General features: G+C 41.9%; 1 protein-coding gene across 3 annotated transcripts; it reads left to right on the top strand.

The window, feature by feature from the left end:
• Positions 1-3,618: 3,618 nt before the first annotated feature.
• LOC133122495 (centriole, cilia and spindle-associated protein-like) lies at positions 3,619-12,509 on the top strand. 3 transcript variants are annotated; one of them, XM_061232488.1, is made up of 4 exons: positions 3,619-3,672; positions 4,454-4,870; positions 8,924-9,213; positions 11,585-12,509. In XM_061232488.1, exons 2-4 carry the CDS (start codon positions 4,507-4,509, stop codon positions 11,762-11,764), a joined length of 834 nt encoding a protein of 277 aa, XP_061088472.1. In that variant the 5' UTR covers positions 3,619-3,672; positions 4,454-4,506; the 3' UTR covers positions 11,765-12,509. The 3 variants fall into 3 exon arrangements, with proteins under 3 accessions (XP_061088472.1, XP_061088473.1, XP_061088471.1); XM_061232489.1 differs by having other exon boundaries at positions 3,655-3,885; positions 8,924-9,156; XM_061232487.1 differs by having other exon boundaries at positions 3,655-3,885.
• The last annotated feature ends 6,943 nt before the right edge of the window (positions 12,510-19,452 follow it).

Below are 19,452 nucleotides of genomic sequence, written 5' to 3'. Positions count from 1 at the left end.
CCTGCTGCTGAATCCATTTCAGAATAAACATCATCCACCAGCCGTGTGCCTGATTGACGTGGAGAGAGGGATGGGAGACATAAGGTCACAGTTAGTTACTATGCCTCTATTTCGGACTTTAAACTTGGTAAAACTAGCCCTTGGGATTTCTCAGCTCACTGGCTCATGCTAGCTTGAATATGAAGAAGTTTTATGATAAAACACATTAAAAGTAAAATTTCTTGCTTTTCTTTCTGTTGACAACTTTTGCGTTTCTTCTCCCGGATGGGTAATCATTTTGGCTAATAAAATTATGCCTTGTCTCTCTCCCGATCAGCTCAATTTGAGCAACCATGAACTGCAAAAATGAACCATAATCAATCTGTATTATCACTGTATTTATATGCATTGTAGCTGACCTGAGATTTAAAAACAATACTTAAGGGAAAATACATGCAAGTGGTCCTCCAAATACTGTAGGTGTTATTTACACAGGGGACATGGGGGAGAATTGTGATTGGTGGAGCTACGGGGGGCTGGGTTGTTTATAGCAGGTGCTAATGAATTTTGATGCAACAAACAATAACAAATAATAATACTACAGAAAAATGAGATATACATTTTCTAACAGGCTACAAAATTACATTACATTACATGTCATTTGGCTGACGCTTTTATCCAAAGCGACTTACAGTTGATTTGACTAAGCAGGAGACAATCCTCCCCTGGAGCAATGCAGGTTTAAGGGCTTGCTCAAGGGCCCAACTACCGGGGGATCGAACTACCGAACTTGCAGGTGCCCCAGTCATGTACCTTTACCACTATGCTACAGGCCAACCTACTGTATACTGTAAAATACTGCAGCACTGGCTAGAGTTGAATATGGTAATGCAGAGCATCTTACGCTACTGTGGAAACAGGAATATGAAACTCCTGCCTGCTGTAGCGAGCCCAAGACACACAGCACATGAGAGAAGTAGCCTACTTTCAGCTTGTGACGCTAACTTACAATATTAATGCAGCTCATTCAGACAGTGACAAGCTTCGTCTTCAGAAAGAAAACATTCACTTGCAAAACAAATGGCAGCTAATGTAACAGAATGTGGGCTATATTGGCACAGGCGGTAAGAGCATAGTCTGCCAGTCGAAGGGTTGTGTGTTTCGAAGTGTCCCTGAGCAAAATACCTAACCCCCAAATGCTGGGTTGGTTGGTGCCTTGCATGGCAGCCAATTACAATTTTGTGTATGAATGGGTGGATGAGAAGCATCAATTGTACAGAACTACATAAATGCCAACCATTTACTATTTGTAGAAATGTTGCCTGAGTGAAAGAGAGACTGTGATGGGCATAACTTCACCACCGTACATATATTTTAAAAAGACAGTATCAATAAACCAAACTTAAATAGACACGTTGTCATGTTTCTGTGCTTGCATACGTATGTATCAAGTAATCCAAATCTGTAAATTTTTCTTTACTTAGCTTTGGACCACTTGCCTTACCAACGAAAAAGATGCGTTGGTTAGCTGTTCTTACTGAACGCACTTATGGCAGTACTTCTCTTGGTTACCTATGGTGACAGGTGTACCACCAGTTTTCCCCTTTCTCTGGTCTTGATCTCAGCTGATACGGCTTCAGTAATTTGGTTGGGGGGGCACAGGTTGTCAAAAAACAAAACAAAAACCTAGCTCCAAGGAGAGCCTTTTACAACCCAGTAGTCCCTCACTTGCACTTGTTTCAGAGGAAACACAAAAAGAGAGTTCAATAAAAACAAAACAGAATTTCATTCTCAAACCCTCAAGATGAATTAAGTGATCCAGTTTTAAGGTTTCCTGAGCACGGTCCCATTTATGAGCAGCGTAATTAAGAAAAGCTAGTTTCCCCAGCTCTGTTATAAATAAGAATACACATTGTGTGTGTGTTGTATATGTGAATATATTTGTGACACTGTATACTGTATGTCTTATTTGTGTCATATATCAGTGAATCTGCTGCTGGTCCTGCACCTGCTCCCACCAGCACTATAATCACTCCCTATGCCGTCCTTCCCGTGATCACTGATCCTCTGGCTCCATTCCCTGTCTTTGCTTCTGGAAATTATACATTTTTGTTACCTCCAGAGACAAGATGAGGCATCTCTCTGGCAGACTAGGATTGCATTCACATTGTGGGAAACCAGAGGCTGCGGAGTGACCTGAAGCTGTGGTATGAAAATAAACCTGCCCCAGCTCTGATCTAAAACCAGGCTCCGACACCAGAGCACCACAGATTCCTGGTGTGAATGCCGTGCCACCAGTGGAAGCTCAGGTTACTCTGTGTAGAATGAGTATGATCAAATAATATATATGATTTGTATGATTTCAATGATCCATGTCTCAGGGGGGCTTGAATTCACAAACGTTGCATCCCTGCCATGTTCCCTTAAATTAAAAAAACAAGTGATTTTTCAATAATTCACTACGTTTTTCAAAAAAAATTGCTACACGAAAAAGCTTGCACAAGAATCCTAAACTCATTCCATTTTTCTTTCTCCATTCCTCTTCTTTTCCATTGTTTGTCCTAATCTTTGTCAGGTTCTGTGTTTTTCATTGTCTATGTGCTTAGCGTTTCCATGTTTTGCTACCCTCTGTGCACACCGTAGTCACTAGTCACCCTGTCAGTTCATTCAATGTCATTCGTTCACCTGCGTTTCACTTCCTGATTGTTTCCCACACCTGATTGCCATTCCCTCTTGTTACCTGTCTTATAAAAACCCCTCTGTTTGTCTAGTTCGTCGGCAGATTGTTATATGTTTAATCCATACTCACCAGAGTTTATTCCTGATTGATTCCCGGTTTTGTTTTCAACTTCCGTCCCTTCTGTATAGTATTGATCCATAGTTTGTTGGCCGTTTTTGTTTTCCGATCACTGCTTCTGGATTCTGTTTCTGTCTGATTTGCCCGTTTGTTTTGGAACCTTCGCCTGTGACCACAACTATGATTTGGATTATCCTTGTTATACCTGTCTGCTGGTGTATTGACCCATTGCCTAGACTTTTGATTACGCATTGCCTATTCCCTGATATCCTGTTTGCTGGTTACCGAACCCCGCCTTGTCTGACCTGCCTTTATTTTAATAAAAACTCTGAACTGATTCCTGCCTGCTGGATTTCTGCGACTGGGTCCTGTTCTACGACCCAGATAATCTTTGCCGAAGACATTTCAACATTATGATACAATAAAGTATGGGACAATAACACAAACAAATAAATTAATATATTTCAAAGACTATGAGAAATCTTCCAGGACAAGTTATGCAACCTCTTTTCTGGCATTGATGTAGTTTATGAGGGTGAGAAATTAACCTACTCCTTTAACCTTTTAAAAGGACACACGTTTATACACACCAGTCCATGCGTCAAAAATATACATTATGCATTTTCACTCGTGCTCCATCGAGTATTAGCATAACCAATGATGGGTACAACATACATAGTGCAATTACATAGCCTAGTACAATTCCCGGCCATAAGATCTTTGTGTCATTTTTCAGTCGTGACCAAACTGTAGGCTACCTGCAGTGTTTACCCTACAGTAGTAGGCTACAAACTGTCATAATCTGTCCAATCCTAAACCACCGCTACATGACGCAAGTAGAGGACACAAGAAACTCGCCATTTGCACTGACTGTTTCCCCTCTGTCACTTGAGCCAGTGAGTAGGTTATCATTTAAAGAGTACGTTTTATGTCAGACATATGTCATTTTAAAATGTAAGGTATGTTCCCATTTATTTAAACTAGCGTAGGCTAACTAAAATGGTGATACGGCAACGAAGAAGAAAGTCTTGCATGTTGCGTTATGGCTAAATCGGATCACTAATGTCAGTCACCCATCTAACCATTGGAACAGTTGGATTGCTGTTGAGGTTGTGAATTTAAATTGATTTTGCATTTTACTGTGGAAAATTAACGTCGTAAAAAATAGCTACGTTTGAAATGTGTTTGGATTATTTATTATGTAACACGCGAATAGCCTAAATAATAGGCTACATAGGATATTCATGACAGAAAACTGTTTTTTTAGAAGCTTTGGCACAAATAGCGTTAAGTAGGGCTAGGCTATTATTTTTCTAGAGTAGGGTAACCTGCTACTTGTCAAGCTAGTAAATGTTTAAAATAGTCCAAACGCTTCTCTGTGCCGCGTAGATTGTGTTACGCCATATTCTGAGTAGGTGTGGGAACGTTCAGACCAGTGTTTCATGTGCACACTACAAAGATGCTTAGATTAGCTTCTTTTAAAACAGTGTGAGGGTGTGCATGTAGATTTCTTTTGTGAGAATTTCCGCCGAGATGAAGGTAGGTTTCCATCTGTGACCAGATGGACTGATCGCAGCTTCACAGCTCCAGAAGTGCAGTCGGCGTCGGTGTACTGTTGCTTAGCAATATTGTTTGCATTTGTTGAGTCAATGCTGTGAACTCTCCTTGCTCACACAGTAATTACCCGAGCTACCTGGGGAATTAGGATCAGGCCAAGTAAGACGAAGAGAATGGTGACAAAGAAAATTAGGACTGAATATATGAAGAAATTCAAAGACCCGAAATGGGAAACGTACTCCAAATCTTACGAGGACTCGCTGAAATACAGACTGACTCGAAGGCTTTTGGAGCATGCTCACAAACCGTGGTTCTGGGAAGGTTGGGACAGTGGATCAGAGTCGAGCGGGAGATCCACTCCCAGAAACAGGAATAAGGTAGAACCTTTAAATCTCAACGAACAAATGCCACATGAAAACGAGACCGATGAACCGCTAGGAAAAAACAATTTACCTAAAGATTCTTTAAAATCAAACGGTCTTGAAATAGCCGAACGGCAAACAGTAGCTGACATTTCACACCCTCTGCTTCACACAGGTTCGTTGGCATTTTTTTTCTCCCATTTTCCTTTGGTTGGTGTGGTTAATGTATAATCTGTATAAATTGAGACTGCTCGTCCACAGGGTTGCCAGATCCTGCTCAAATTTCCAGGCCCAAATCTGCTTAAAACCTGCCAAAATATAAGATTCAAGGTATTTAAAATGGATAAATTCTCCCTTTTTTAGGTTTTTGTTTGTTATAACAACAAACTGCGTTAACATTAAAGTGTTTGGAATGCTGTTACATTATTTTTTAACATGATTACATTTGTATTTTCCCTTAACAATTAATTATACATTTGACATTATATTGATTTGCACGTTCAAGTAATAAAGTACATTGATGTAGGGACACAGCCCAGGATTAGGACAAGTAAGTATATAGGGACTGTGACAAATACAAATAAATGAAAAAAAAACAAAAACAACAACAACTAAGATTATCAAGACAGATTCTCAATGTACGTCCAAAGGGGTGGCAATACCTGCCAAAACTTTTTAGGAATATCATATGATAATTTCTCTAGAGGAAGCAATGTGGCTGCTTGAGAAAGCCACAAGTTAAGAGATGGCACCCTAGGAGTAGACCACAGGAGGCGGATACATTTTTAAAAATCATTTTAAACAGACATTTTAAATCATGGGCAAGAGTAATAAATCTCAATGTTAAAAAATACAAAGCAGCTGACATTCTGAGACATACATTGAGAATTTCCTCAATGAGAGAATGTATCCCTTTCCAATCTGTTTTAATTTTGTCACATTGCCAGACAGTAGACTGGGAAATGTAGTCTGTGGTAGTAGGATACAACTTTTGCCAAACTGAACTCCACTCCTCACTAAAGGTTTGTTCTTGATCTCTCCCAGATTCCCTTCAGGCTTAAGGCAGATGATATGCATTCATTAGATAATGCATTGTAGATCCTTGGTGTCATCCCCTTAAAACCACATACGTTTTTCAACCCGTCGCCCCAAATCACAATTTACCACTCTTCAAGATAGATTTGGTAAAATTAGGCAATTGCAGATATCTGTAGAATTCTGACTTTGGTAAGTTGTACTGTTCTTGAATCTGCATAAAAGACTTGAAGGTACCATCTGAAACAAACAAGAAAGATCTGAAATTCCCTTCGTAGTCCATCCAAACAAGCCAATGCTTCTCAGCTGAAGAGGAAAATCAGGATGAAAAGCAATTGGGGATGCCAAAGAGAGGCAAATGGGAAAGATATCTTTGTTGTACGTCGCTCTGGAGACACTCTGGATAAGAGCGTCTGCCAAATGCCTATAATGTAATGTACTGTAAAGATATACTTTAACATCTCTCCAGGCTAGGAGACTGTTATACACCACAAATCTTCTGAAAATAGCCTACCTGGTAATTTTTCAAAATGATTAATAAATGGTGAAAACTTTATTGGTAAGGGGTGACATGCTATGGATTCCAGGTTGATCCAGAGAGAATCAGATCTACCAACTGACCATGTGTTTTAACTGAGCTGACCAGTAATATAATTAGGCTATATGCACTGGCACTCAAACCAGTCTGGCACCAACAATCATGCCACGATCAAAATCACTGATATCAAATTTCTTCCCCATTTTGATGGTTGAGGTGAACATTAATTGAAGCTGCTGACCCATTTCTGCATGATTTTATGCATTGCACTGCTGCCACACGATTGGCTGATTAGATAATCACATGAATAAGTAGGTTTACAGGTGTTCCTAATAAACTGCTCAGTGAGTCTATACCAACCATATTAGCATAAATGTTGAATGAGTCTATTGAGCTTATATAAGTCTATAAGTTGGTAGCATATTAATAGTCCACTGCTACATGTTTGCTAGGCATTTATAATAGCCAATCAGAGAGGTGAGGTGTTACAGCATAATATAAGCCAATTTGTTCAAAGTGTGCCAAGAAAACATTCTCCACACCATTACACCAGCCTGGACAGCCTGGACAGTTAACAGAAGGCAGGTTGGGTCCATGGATTCATGCTGTTGGCGCCAAATTTTGACCCCACCATCTGTATGAAATGGAGAGGTAAGGTGCACATGGTTGATATAGACTCACTGAGCACTTTATTAGGAACACCTGTAAACCTACTTATTCATGTGATTATCTGTGTGGCAGCAGTGCAATGCATAAAATCATGCAGATATGGGTCAGGAGCTTCAGTTAATGTTCACATCAATTTGTTTAATGGCAGTCCATGAAGCATATAAGCACAATTGTTTAATGAAAGTCTATGAAGGCTATATAAGAGCCAATCTGAGAGGCGAGGTGTTATTGTATAATGCAAAGCAATTGTTTTAATGTAACTATATCAGCCATATTGGAAGGGAGCGGGGTCGTAGGACCAAATGCGACTGAGTTCTAAAAGTTGCCCACAAGACGTGAGAAACCACTAGTATTTATTATATTAGTATATAAACTCAATACTAGTATTTTCAAGAGATGCACCCCAGAGGAAGAAGGGGTAAACTTCCTTAATCTGAAGTTTAATCTGAATCACTGATTACAGCGGTCGTAAAACAAGGCAAGTATGAGATAGGTAGCCTACGCAAACCGGGTAGAAAACTACTCCGGCTCCAAACTGCGCTATAGCCTACCTAGGACCGGGAACGGCAAAGTGAACACAACAAAAGACACACAAGACATCCCAACTGTAATTCCATTGACAAAGCGGAGCACTGACCCTAGCAATAGAATACACAAAAAACATTACAAGCTAATTAACGGACGAAGCCGCATTACTGACCGTAACACTATACTTCAGAAAAACATTAACAATTTAATACAACAGAAGAAGCAGGAATACTTTAAAAAGAGATGGGAATACATGAAACAAATGAACTCCCCTAGTTCCACTGGCGAAGCAGGAATCATAATAACAGGGTAGGAAATGTACATAAACAGCGATGGGGGTCTCAGTCTCGGAAACCCTGAGCTTATTGGCGAGTTCGCAAAGCTGTCCACTTGAGAGGTGCAATACTCCAATGGCCATGTCTACTACTTAAATAGAAACACACAGCTAACCTATATAGGCAATCAGACCACACGCAGCAGACAATGGCAATCCGTTGTCAGCACGAGGAAATTGATTACCTAATCACCATTCATTGCCAAAGTGAAATTAATTACCAAATAGGCAGAAATGCGACAAAAAGATAGTGCCTGGAAATTTGCCTACTTACCATAAATGTTTAATGAAATTGTATTAAGCCTATATAAGTCTATATAAGTTGCTTGATTATTACTAGTCCGTTGCTAGGTATTCAAAACAGCCAATCACAGGCATGAGGTGTTATTGCATAATGCAAAGCAATTGGTTTAAAGTCTATGAAGCCTATATACGTATGTCTATATAAGTTGCTAGGGTATTACTAATCAGTTGCTAGGTGGTTGCTAGGCATTTATAACAGCCAATCATAGAGGTGAGGTACAAGGCAATTGGTTTCATGGCAGAATATGAAGTGTGTCACATATAATATATCCATATATACAGTCAGTAATACTTCAAAAAGTATAAGAGATATCAATCAGACAAGAAATGGCACACCTCTCCTAAGCGAGCTGAATAGCAGAGGTGTGTTTTCTAACCAGCCCAAAAAAACGCAACTGGCCTTTTAAAAATATCCAAATTTGGCAAGAAAATCATGGACCTGGCAACACTGTTCATCTACATGCATTAATGATGCTAATTCTTTCAAAAGTAATGTTTGCTTCTATTGTTGGTTTTCATATTTTATGACATAAGGCATTGCTTTGGTTGACATAAAGCATTGGTTTCACCCAGACTAACAGAGGATCACAATTCTAGGAATCCGCTGCCTTCTGCAGGATCATTTTTCCTTCTCATCAGCAGGCTGTTCAAAAACTTGTCTGTAATGTGAAAAAGTGAATTAAAATGCAGTCAATCAGGACTTTCCGATCACTGATTAGATAAGCACATTTATGTCCTGTGAACTGGAATTGTGTGATTTGTTAACAACCATTCTCCTTTTCCATACTAAATCCATGTATGTAAATACTGTTTTATGAAAGATGCTATTGTGGATGGGAATTCAGCTGAGGAGGACCAGGGACATGGGGAGAAGCAAGAACACACAGGTCGACCCCGTGGCACATGCGCAGAGACAGATTGCAGTGGCCATGTGCCTTCCAACCCCCACCCCCAGCAAAAGCCTGCCAGGGCCAAAAGCCAGGAGCCCACAGAGAATCTGACCGAGAAGGAGAACAGACACCCCTTTGCCCTCTATGGCTGGGCTGAGAAACAGGTAGAGACAGCCATCAAGAAAACCCACAACGTGTGCACTTCTGCTTCCACAAAGGAGGTAAGCAAGTCTGCGTTACAGGATAGAACACAAAGAGTAGTAGTAGGAGAGACCTTATCTGAGCAAGGTGTTGTGGGAAGTGGAGTCCTACAGGGATCGATGTTGGGACCACTGTTCTTCCTTATTTACATCAATGACCTTGACAGAGACATTTAAAGTATGTCACTTAAATTTGCAGATGATACAAAACAAGGAGGTTTAGCTAACAGTTTTGAATCGACTAAAGTAATCCAGGAAGATTTAATCATAATCCAGAAGGGGGTGGAAACCTGGCAAATGAAACTCAATATAACTAAATGTAAAGTTCTACATGTGGGAAATAAAAACATAAGGCAGGATTACTTTATAGCTGGTACAAAATTGGAAGGTGCTTAAAGGAGCACTGTCACGCTTTTTTCAGTTGAGCTTATTTGGATTTAATGCGTAAATGATGTGTGTAGGCATTTTTAAAATCACCGTCAGTGTAGCCATTTCCTAAATATGGGGCAAAACCTCTCGCAGCAAACATGTACAGCTGTCAATCTCCAGCCTGTGTTTCCCAGAAGGTAACGGGCGCTCAAACTCTTCCATTTGAACGCAGAGACTGGTTTATGGACGGCCACCCATCCAGGAGATCACATGACACTCACAGAAAATACGGTAACGTTAGCATACAAATATCATGGAACCTAACTTGGCTAGCCTGAGCGATATATAACGGACAGCTCTGACTTCGCCCAGTTACAGCGTGGCTCCATTGCAGCCATCAACGGCAGCAATCAGAAATCATTTTGTCATTCTACCGGCTCCACTGCACCCATCACCATCATCATTAAATCTGACAGTCTACTGTTGTGTTTTGCTAGCTCACTTTACATTGGATGTCAACAGCTATGATGTTTTCAGTCATTAGATTAAGCAATGATGCTCTAATTCTTATGAGAGACTAGGGCTAACTAGCTAGCTAGCTAAATTACAGACTGTGATGATGTCGCCGACGTGAATAGCATCACACTTTATAATTTGTATGGAGTTAAATAAGAAAAAACAAGCAGAACAACTACATTTCTCATTAAAATCAATGCACTATATGGGAATGGACGCACACGTCAATCATCGAGAAATGAAATTCTCTAACTTTGAGGCTGCCATCAAACTTGACGCGATGGCTACAGTAGAGCCGCTGTCATTAATTGTTCCCCGAGCGTCCGATGGCTGATGCCGATTGCTGACGTTGATGGCTGCAGTGGAACTGTGCCCTTAGAGGACAAGCTTTTCGATTTTAATGAAGAAATACAACCATAGAGCCGGAATATTCAGAGGAAGAATTGCGTGTGAGAGAGAGACAGACAGTGGAGGACAAGGCAGCCGAAGCTAACAACTTTCTAGCAGCTCTGGCCGCTTATCATTGGCTATTTCAATGGGTACTCCATGGTGAACGACTGGGGAGAGGTGTAAGAGTTGTGTGTAGTCTCTGCAGCATGTGAAAGATACCCAATGTTCAATATTTTGGATTTCTGGACATAACAATAAGCTGTCAGAGCGCTAGAAAGCTGTTAGCTTCAGCTGCCTCGTCCTTATCGGTCTCTCGCTCACACAATTCTTCGGGTTCAAAACTGTAAGGTTGTATTTCTTCATGAAAATCGAAAAGCTCTTTCTCTAATTTGGTGAAGTCAGTCAGTCATATCGCTCAGGCTAGCCAAGTTATTTGTATTTGTACAGGTGGCCGTCCATAAACCAATCTCTGCGTTCCTGGGTGGAAGTAAAATAGCTGTTCCAGAACAGCATAAAATTAGGTTTGATATTTTGCTCAGTATTACTGTGTCAGACAACATTGTTGGTTGTTCCTTGGCAGTTTTCTATGTTCTACACTGCCTATGGTTTTTGCCCCACTAAACTCTAAAATGTGAATTCATCTTTGTAATGAGTGGATTGTGCACTGCAACCCTACTATAACGTCCCTCTCTATGTAGTTGTATATAAGAGCGTCTGCCAAATGCCAATAATGTAATGTAATGTAATGTAATCTGCATTTGTTATGTTTCTCCAGTCTTTTATTCACATTTTTCTATTAAATTGTCACCCATCTAGCATTTTTATCTTTTTATCTTGTGTCTATTTTTGATAATTGGCAGAATGTATGGTTCTTGTTGAAAATCAATAAAAATTTTCTTAAAAAAGAAAAATGGTAACAGATGAAATTCCCCCTTCACAATGGAGCTGCTCTTGTGGTGTAGTTTAATGCTTCCTCTCAACAAGCGAACATTCAATTCCTGACATCAAATACTCTTTGGGGACTTATGAATGATTAAAAGTGGTTGTTATACATTAATGAGGGTCTGTTGTCTGGGCAGATTTTCTTACCTGGAAAATTGGTGCTTTTCTGCCATAGATTCATCCATCAGCCTTGCGGGCCAAAACCAGATGGGAAGCTGAGAAAATAGGGAGAGCGCTTGATCGCAGGCGTGCACGGTCGGCTGATCTGGAGAAGATGCATAAGACCAAACTGGACCCTGTGGACGACCCTTGGATGACCGAGTATATGCGCTGCTTTTCAGCTCGATCACGATAGGGCGTGAATATGCTGTAAAACCCATCCCAGGCATCAACTTTCCTTACAGGACACTGCCTATTGTCTAGTGTGGACCTGGGTCAGCTGATACACACTTTGAGTGGTGTTGGCTGGAGAATTTGTCATGTGTTTCTTGTTTTCTCACAAAATGGTGCTGTATAATTGGCAAAGGTTGAAAATGGGCAGACATTTTCTATCGGTCAATGACATGACATGTACAGTGTGCAATTGCAGTATTTTCCATATTATATTTTCCAGTTGCATATGTACACACATTATGTGACACAATTGTACTCTCATTAATTGAATCAGTTGTTTATGGTGGTTCGATAAATTCAGGGACCTTTGCTATTTAAAGTTAAAGAATGTCATGCGGATTAACTGTGTGAAGTCCAAGCAACACAAACGTTATCAAAATGGTACATTGTTTTGTTGTCTAAACTGCCTGTCTGATTAGTTTATGCAACAAAAGTCAGTCCGTTATCTTACCATGTTACCAGACATGCCAGTTACAGGGCAATTAATGGTTACACCAATTATTAAGTCTATTTTGGTCTTTATTTTAGGTGAATATGAATTTTGAATGTAAGGCTATGGTTGATGTAATGAAGGGTAGTATGTACAGTATTTATTAATACACTACCCTTTTTTGTATCAGGTGCTTGGCTTTCGTTGAATGTTTATTTTGGTGTAAAATATTTTAGTAGGTGTGTGTGTGTTTTTAATAAAAATGTGGTTTATACTATTAGTTGTATGTGTGTTTAATTTCAATATAGGAGGTTGATGTTGGTGAAAGTAATCACCATACTGTTACTTTTACAGTTTGTATTGATCTGTATCCAAATTATTTACGGGTGTGCAATCAATCTTGTATGATTCCACGAAATGGAATGCCTTGGTGATATTTGAGAGAATAGTTTTTATTAAAGTTTTCATTAGCATTATTTAATACATTATTTTCTCACTCATGTTTTTCCCCTTATCTGTTACTGACCCTATAGGAAGTGATGTGCATCTCTATCCAAAGTTTGCTCACATTCAGGTTTTGAATTATCTAATTTAAATAAATAATTTAATTAAATAATTTGTTCTCCAAGTTATATTAGTTATATTACCCTGTTTTCTTTGGTTATGGATATAATGAATGACATTGGCGTGGTAGGACTGACCAGACACGGAAATCGATTCCTGAGAAGCAGTGTGGAGCCACTTCCTCTCTGCTGCAGGTTACAGGATGCTGAAAGTAGCTACTCTGGAATGACAGCGTGGGAATTTTTGGTTTAAATAATCAAATCATCAAACTGGAATATACACTCAACACAATATTCAACAACTTGCGGCTTTATTGATAGCTAGTCCAACATAGCCATGCCCGGTAAATCGGAAAACAATACTAATATGTTATCGTTAGCAACAAGCAAATTAGCTATAGTTTGCTTGACAAATTTACAAATATCCACTTACGATAAAAGTGTTGTGCTTCAAGTGGATATTTGTACATTCAGGAAGCTAACTAGTAATAGCTAATTTGCTTGTTGTTACTGATAGCTAACTGGTATTGTTTTATAACTAGATATGTAGTCTTGGCAATAAGCAGTATACAGAGTTTCAGTGATTGCTTGTCTGGAGTGTAATTTTCTTAGACGAACACTTTAAAAAGACGGCAGGCTCTGTTGCGTTTGTCACTGTCAGCTTTCCAAAACAGTGCACGAGAATGCTGAACTGTATAATAATGCTTTATATCATGCGTTATATTCATAGACTGGAAAGCATGAACACTGTTGTGGTTTTTTTTTTTTAAGATATTTTTTAGGCCTTTTTCAGCTTTATTGGACAGTATATAGAGACAGGAAGAATGGGGGCGAGAGAGAGGGAAAGACATGCGACAAATTGGCAGACAGTCTGATTCGAACCGTTGACGTCGCGGCTCACAATGAGCATGCGGTCAGTGCTCTGCAGGCTGCGCCACCGAGACACCCACACTGTTGTGGTTTGAGGTTGTTTGTTGTTGCAATTCCTCTCTTGGCCGTTAGGAGTCCGACATTACCTATTCCATCCATCCATTATCTGAACCCGCTTATCCTGATCAGGGTCGCAGGGGGGGCTGGAGCCTATCCCAGCATACATTGGGCGAAAGGCAGGAATACACCCTGGACAGGTCGCCAGTCTATCTCAGGGCACACACACCATTCACTCACACACTCATACCTACGGGCAATTTAGACTCTCCAATCAGCCTAACGTGCATGTCTTTGGACTGTGGGAGGAAACCGGAGTACCCGGTGGAAACCCACGCAGACACGGGGAGAACATGCAAACTCCGCACAGAGAGGCCCCGGCCGACGGGGATTCAAACCCAGGACCTCCTTGCTGTGAGGCGGCAGTGCTACCCACTGCGCCATCCGTGCCGCCGGACATTACCTATTGTACCTTTAATATAGAGTTCAATTGCAATTGGCAAACGTGTAGCGGCATAATTGGCTCACCGCTCTGAGGTTGGGGGGAGGGACTTGGCAGGGGCTGTACGATCGGCATATACAATAGAGCCCTGATTTTACTCATCTCGGAATCACAGTCGCGGGAACTTGAGGAACTTGAGCCTTTGACAAGCTGTATCGCTCTCTAATAAATCTAATGAATCTCCCAGGCCGCCAAGCGACAGGGCCATTGCGGTGTATCCACAAAAATTTAATAGATAGGGTATAATTGGCTACTAAATTGGGAGAAATCTGAAACAAAGAAAACTAAAAAAAGAAAAGCAATTGACAATACTGGCCGACTCAACTAGGGATAGTGGAACTATGATAGCGTTAGAAGAAAAACAAACAAATCGAACTGATTGAAGAATGGGCCACATACTACAAGCACAAGCTTTGGGAAAAATGAAAAAATCGAAATTATGATGATGAGAATATCCAAAAATTAGGAACAACACAGGGAATAGTCAGATTCTCCTAACAAACTACTTGAAGAGACCAAAATACTTTAAGCAGATCTATTCATTCCAGTCACCTCCAGGTAATTTGTGTAAGGACCACAGTAAAAGGTTTTTTCCAAAACACTATAATAAGCCGTCTTCCCTAATTAGGCCTTCATATTGAAGATGAGGAAGATGAACTGTTAACCGTAATTAATTTATTCAAACTTGAAAAATCACATGGCCTTGATGGAATTCCTATAGAAATATATACAATTTTCTATGATGTAATAAAATAACCTTTATTGGCAGGTTTTAACTATGTTTATGAAATAGGGACAGGTCAGGTACACATCAAGAGGGTCTTCTCTCTCTACTAATGAAACAAGACCCATGTTAATATAAGGACCCTGTCTTTTAAAAAATTGGAGACCTCTTACCTTACAATGTTGTGATGCTAAAATATTAGCCAAACGCATCACTTACAGGATAAAAAATGTTAAAAAAACATTTTCAAGGCTGCCTGAGATCAGAAGCAAGGAGCCAACCAAAGTCTGCAGAAGAACTGTGGCAAGTTCTCCAACATGCTTGGAACAACTTCCCTGTGTAACAAGAAAGTGTTACACAGCAGCAACACCAGCAACTTGTTTAAGCGCTTGAAAACAACACATCCAGATAGCTACAAAGAGTAGTCTCCTGCACCACCCTCTGTCCAGCAGATTACGTTGCAGGAGAGTTTCAAGCTCAACATACCCAGGTAGAACCGTTATTAGTTATTATTATCCGTCTTAGCAATTGTAAAAAAAAAAATTCTTTAAAAAAAGTATTTTGTACCTTTTAATGTAATGATCTTTTTTATTTTATTTATTTATTTATTTATTTATTTATTTTTCTTTATTTATTTTTTTATTTTATTTTTTATTTTTTTAATTACCATTATTTTGAGGGCAGCACGGATGGTGCAGTGGGTAGCACTGCCGCCTCACAGCAAGAAGGTCCTGGGTTTTTTGAGAACAAAGAAACAAACAAACAGAGCAAAAGTGACCAAAGTTAACTATCCAAACACTGCTTACCTAGCCAACTAAAAATACCGATACACAAAGCAAGTCACAGAGACAACAATTAAGGTTCACAGGGAGGTAGGGAGGGATGGGGAGAGGTGCTGCTTGAAGAGGTGTGTCTTCAGCTTGCGCTTGAAGGTGGGGAGAAATTCTACAGTTCTGACCTCAAGGGGGAGTTCGTTCCACCACCGTGGAGCCAGAACAGACAGTAATCGTGAGCGTGAGGTGGAGGTTCGGAGAGGGGGAGGTGCCAAGCGGCCTGTGGAGGCTGAACGAAGAGGTCTGGCAGGGGTGTAGGGTCTGATGATTTTTTGTAGATAAGCTGGGGAAGACCCTTTAACTGCTTGGAAGGCTAGCACCAATGTTTTGAATTTGATGCAAGCCATGACAGGCAGCCAGTGGAGGGAAGTAAGCAGGGGGGTGACGTGTGAGTATTTGGGAAGGTTGAAGACCAGACGAGCTGCTGCATTCTGGATGAGTTGGAGGGGTCTGATGGCGGACGCTGGGAGGCCAGCCAAGAGGGAATTGCAGTAGTCCAGGTGAACCATCGCTTGGACCAGGAGCTGGGTCGAGTAGGGGGTGAGAAAGGGGCGGATTCTCCGTATGTTGTATAGAAAGGACCTGCAAGACCGGGTCACCGCCGCAATGTTCTCGGAGAGGGACAGTCTGCTGTCCATCACCACGCCAAGGTTCCTTGCACTGGGTGACGGCGTGAGTGTGGTATCCCCGAGGGAAATGGAGAGATCCAGATGGGGAGAGGTTTTAGCAGGGATGAATATCATTTCAGTCTTGCCTGGGTTGAGCTTTAGATGGTGGTTGTCCATCCAGCTCTGGATGTCCCTCAGGCAAGCAGAGATACGGGCTGAAACCTGCGTATCAGATGGCGGGAACGAGACGAAGAGTTGGGTATCGTCTGCGTAGCAGTGGTAGGATAGCCCATGTGCAGTGATCACAGGGCCAAGGGAGCGAGTGTAAAGAGAAAAAAGAAGCGGGCCTAGGACTGAGCCCTGGGGAACTCCTGTGGCGAGGGGCCGAGGTGTCGATACCGAACCAGCCCAGGCAACCTGGAAGGAGCAACCAGAGAGGTAGGACTCAATCCAGTCTAGGGCTGTGCCACAGATGCCCGTTGCTGACAGGGCAGACAGGAGGATGGAGTGATCCACAGTGTCGAAGGCAGCAGAGAGATCTAGAAGAATGAGGACAGAGGAGAGGGAGGCTGCTCATGCGGCATGGAGTGACTCACTGAAGGAGAGGAGCGCAGTCTCTGTCGAGTGGCCCGATCTGAAGCCAGACTGATGGGGGTCTAGCAGGTTGTTTTTAGAAAAGAAAGAAGAAAGTTGAGTAGAAGCGGCTCGTTCTATAGTTTTAGAAAGGAAAGGAAGAAGAGATACCGGGCGGTAGTTCTGGATGATGGAGGGATCCAGAGTAGGCTTTTTTAGCAGCGGAGTGATGTGGGCCCTCTTGGAGGATGCCGGAAAACAGCCGGAAGACAGGGAGGAGTTGACAAGGGAGGTGACAAATGGGAGAATGTCAGGTGTGATAGTTTGGAGAAGAGAAGAGGGGATAGGGTCAAGGGCACAGGTTGTAGGGCGGTGGCAGAGCAGGAGTTGAGAAACATCAGAGTTTGTAAGGGGGGAGAAAGTGGAAAAGGAAGGGATGGGCCTAGAGGGGGGGAAGGGCACAGTGAGGGGGGCGGTGGTTGTAAAGGATCTACGGATGACTGTGACCTTCTCATCGAAGAAATCAGCAAAGTCATCAGCAGCAAAGGAGGACTGAAGAGGAGGAGGCGGTGGTTTGAGGAGAGAGGAGAAAATAGAGAAAAGTTTCCGGGGGTTAGAACCGGAGTTCTGAATTTGTGTTTGAAAGTATTTTGGGGAGTTTGAAGAAGGATTCAAGAGGGGGGAGTGAGGCGATGATGGTGCTGGCAAAGGAAGAGGGTGAGAGGGAGTGGAGGTTACGGCGGGCTGAGGAAGTGTGGGTGGGAGGAGGGGGAGGAGGATGGGGAGGAAGAGGGAGGGAGAATGAGATGAAGTGGTGATCAGATGTATGCAGAGGGGTAACCGTGAAATCGGAGCATGAGCAGTTCCTCACAAAGACAAGGTCTAGGACATTGCCCGCCTTGTGGGTTGGAGGAGAGTGTTGCAGGGAGAGGCCGAAGGAGTGGATTAGCGGTAGGAAGGCAGCAGCCTGGGAGGCTTCTAGGTGGATGTTGAAGTCTCCAAGGAGAATCAGTGGGGTGCCATCCTCAGGGAAGGAGCTGAGAAGGGTGTCTAGCTCATCAAGGAAGTTTCCCAGGGGCTCTGGAGGACGGTAGATAACTGCAATGAAAAGGTTAGTAGGGTAGGATACTGCAACAGAATGGAATTCAAAAGTGGATATGGACAGGTCAGAGAGGGGGAGAACAGAGAATTTCCACGAGGGGGAAATGAAAAGACCAGTACCACCGCCACGGCCGGAAGGCCGGGGAGTGTGCGAGAAGGAGAAGGAGGATGAGAGGGCAGCGGGAGTGGTGGTGTTGTCAGGTGTGATCCAGGTCTCTGTGAGGGCAAGGAATTGTAGGGACTGGAGGGAGGCATACGCAGGGATGAAGTCAGCCTTCCGAGTGGCAGACTGGCAGTTCCATAGTCCCCCTGTGACAGCAAAGTCCTCACAGGGGGTCAGCGGGGGGTAGCTGAGGTTCGAGGGGTTCCGACGCCGTGGAGGCCCACGTCGCAGGGGGGGTCTTCGAGGGAGAGAGCAGACTGGGATGGGGTGAAACATAACATCACAAACTGGGACGGACACGCCTATTTAAATGGCCTACAATTGCTCACAAGCAATATCAAATCAAAGCTAATCTACTGATAAATTCCACAGCTATTTAAGCTATTTAAGACAAATGTTCAATCACTCTGCAGGTATGCAACCAGTAGAAGTGATTAACAGGTAATAGACAACAGAGCTCTAGGATCTGTTTCGCAAAATATCTAAGGAACATTATGTCTGACCCTGGATAAATGGGTAACATACTTTATGTTGTGTGCCTATCTTAATCCCTAATTAGATAGCGCATCCTGAATTGAATCATTCCACAGCTTCTTCGTTTACTTGCTTTATTGTATAACACGTGCCTCTTAGTACCATGCCGTCTGACAGTCACCGGTCTCTACTTCCTGTAACATTGTACATGTGATCTCTATAGTCCAATCAGAATCCAGTACATGACATGCCCCCTTTTCTTGGAAATAAACATCCACTTCACAAACAATGTATTGTCTCATACATCAGTGGTTATAGTTTTTTTTTTCCCCCACAACAGCTATTTTCTTTAGCTTAGAAACCATCATTTAACTAACATTAACTTTTCCAACATTATACAATTATTCACAATACAACCACCTCACTTTACTCCAATATGAAATCAGAAAACTTGTCAGGAGCCTTTTTAATCCTCTGTGGTCTGGCCCTTGATATGTGAGTCATTTGAGTGTCCCGTTGTGGTGTCTGAGTGATGTTGGTCCATGCGTGTGTGTCCGCGTCCAGTATACTGTCCTCAGCTCCCAGTGTTTCCTCCTGTGTATTTTGTGTTTCCTTGGCCTTGTTTGTTTCATATCTTTTCACATGTGTGGTATTCCTCTTATAGCGTGCTCCAGTTGGAGACTCAACCACAACTTGATTTCCTGTCTTACTCACAACTTTGTGTGGTGTTGCGTTGAACGGTGTTGTAAACT

Source organism: Conger conger, chromosome 2 (assembly GCF_963514075.1).
Source record: "Conger conger chromosome 2, fConCon1.1, whole genome shotgun sequence".
Lineage (NCBI taxonomy): Eukaryota > Metazoa > Chordata > Actinopteri > Anguilliformes > Congridae > Conger > Conger conger.
The sequence above is the reverse complement of the archived record's forward strand: the minus strand, read 5'-3'. Positions and strand labels throughout refer to the sequence as shown.

Excerpts from the sequence above, each read along its gene's own strand:
- LOC133122495 (XM_061232488.1), top strand. The coding sequence starts at position 4,507 with ATGGTGACAAAGAAAATTAGGACTGAATATATGAAGAAATTCAAAGAC. Across the intron at positions 4,871-8,923 it reads ACACCCTCTGCTTCACACAG|ATGCTATTGTGGATGGGAAT; the intron begins GTTCGTTGGCAT and ends GTTTTATGAAAG. Across the intron at positions 9,214-11,584 it reads CTTCTGCTTCCACAAAGGAG|ATTCATCCATCAGCCTTGCG; the intron begins GTAAGCAAGTCT and ends TTTCTGCCATAG.